We start from the raw sequence: 2,102 nt of genomic DNA on the forward strand, positions 1-2,102 counted from the left end.
AAATGGCAGCAGCTGAAGGTACCTTTAAAACACCCTCGCACGCGCACTCTACACATTCTTTTCACTGAAATTTGCTATTTGTTGTCCTTGGGTTATGTTTATGTACATTCATTATGGCTATTGTAGCCTGTGAATTGCTAATGTTAAATATATTAAAGGGCGTTCGGAAATTATAGTAAAAGAACTAAATGAGAAAACCACATTTTCTAAAGCTAGACAAGATTCTAATGTTGCATAACGATTTGTTTGAAAAATTATAGCTCAAATGCATCGTATGATGAATGTTTTGGTTATTTAGGGTGGTTGTGGCCGGTGAGGTTGGTGGCCTGGCCTATGAGCTATGGCTCAAGTATTGGATGGCTATTGTATTCCGCATCCTATAGTAAGCTGTGACTTTATGTTTCTGGAATTGCGGAAAACAAAACATATTTTGATTTTGCCTTAGTAAGTGGCAGATGGTGACTCAATTGAATGAAGTTAATAAGTTATACAAGTAACTAGTTCCTGAGTTGGGTGAAGAGTATCGTTCTACCTTACCACATTGACTATGTTTTGAAATAATTCTTGCCTATGGTCTTTCAAGTTCATGCTAGGGCTGTCAAGGACTTACCAATAACGAAATGTATTGGTGTTAGCTCATGCTAGGACTGTCAAGGACTTACCAATAACGAAATGTATTGGTGTTAGCTCATGCTAGGACTGTCAAGGACTTACCAATATCGAACCGTATTGGTGTTTGGATTGGCTGTGGTCATTTTTTTCTCTCTTATTTAGTTGTATTGATGACCAGAGACCATTCCCCCACATGTTCAGAGCAAACTGTCTGAGAAACATAGCAAATTTGTTTTTTGCAGGCTATGTTCATCTTAGACAGTGATACAATATGTAGGTCATTATTGTCTGCATTGCATTCAATGTTGAATTCAAGCTGTTCTAAGTTTGTTGCTGCATTAAATTTAAGCTGTGCTAAGTTTATTTTTGAAACCAGGCACATCTCAAGACATCAACAGAACGCCAACAACATTTCACGTGAAGAAGAGTCTGAAGCTTAAACAACTAAAGCGCAGAGGTAAGATCTTCTCATGTACAGCTTTGTCCTTGCGGCCATTTCAAGTTATTAATCATTTTTTGTTTGTGGACCATTTTATGTAAATTCTCTACTCATATCATGTGCATAAATTACAGGTAAGAACAAAAGAAAATCTTCAAAGCCAGCTGCTGCAGCTTCTGTGGATGTGATGTTAGAGTAAAATGATGAGCAACTCAATCCTTGTACTATTTCTGAGAGGAGACAGTGTAAAGATTGTTTTGCTTAGGAGAATATTATTGATCCCTCGATAGCTTGTAACATGATAAAGCACCTTTCTATCTCTTCTATTATTTGATCCATAACTTTACAGTATGCGAGAAGGAAAACACACAAGATAAATAAGGCGCCAAAAGAGGCTACAAAGCGGAATGATATGATCAACCCCGCGCCCCCTTGTACTTATGAGTAGAAAAGCACGTTGCATTTCTTCTCGTGTATATTTGGTTCATATCGGGCTAGTATATCGCTCAAACAGGGAAAAAAGAAAAGAAAAAGGTGGCAGTGGGAAAAACTTCTTTGCTATTGGTGGTGGGGCTTTCAGACAACCCACCTCCACCTTTTTGAGGTGGCTCATTGGGAACCCCATCTTGCAGAGGTGGGGGGCCTCTTTAACCCATCCTCTTCCAGGTTGGAAGGGTTATGGGCGTCTCCGGTGACTCACCCTATCATGTCTCTCCTTAGGAACCACTTTCTCTTGTGCTGGGGTGGGTCATGGGAATCCCCCTATCATTGCAACCACCTCCACAAGGTAGACTCGCTGTTGTAACCACCTCCACGGGGCGGAAGACAGGTTGAGAGGAGGTGGTTGTGGGGGTTGGGGATCTCTTGTGACCCACCCTCTCTTGTGCTATGGTGGGTTGTGAGGGACCCCTCTCCTGTTGTGCTATGGTTGGTTGTGAGCGACCCTGCCCTTGTGACCCCCCACCATTGTGCAGGCGGAGGGTGGGTTGTGGGAGTCTCTTACTGCCTGGCAATAAAATAAAAGGCTATTGGTATGAGCTAAAATGTCTTT

At 41.5% G+C, this 2,102-nt stretch overlaps 1 protein-coding gene across 1 annotated transcript; it reads left to right on the top strand.

The window, feature by feature from the left end:
* On the top strand, window positions 1-1,402 carry LOC132167132 (uncharacterized; the record flags this gene model as incomplete). The annotated part of the gene is given in 3 exon segments (XM_059578033.1): window positions 1-18; window positions 989-1,069; window positions 1,186-1,402. Coding segments are annotated over 3 exon segments (164 nt in total), but the record flags the coding sequence as incomplete, so codon positions are not given.
* Window positions 1,403-2,102: the final 700 nt, after the last annotated feature.

This window comes from Corylus avellana, chromosome ca1 (assembly GCF_901000735.1).
Source record: "Corylus avellana chromosome ca1, CavTom2PMs-1.0".
In the NCBI taxonomy this organism is placed as follows: domain Eukaryota; kingdom Viridiplantae; phylum Streptophyta; class Magnoliopsida; order Fagales; family Betulaceae; genus Corylus; species Corylus avellana.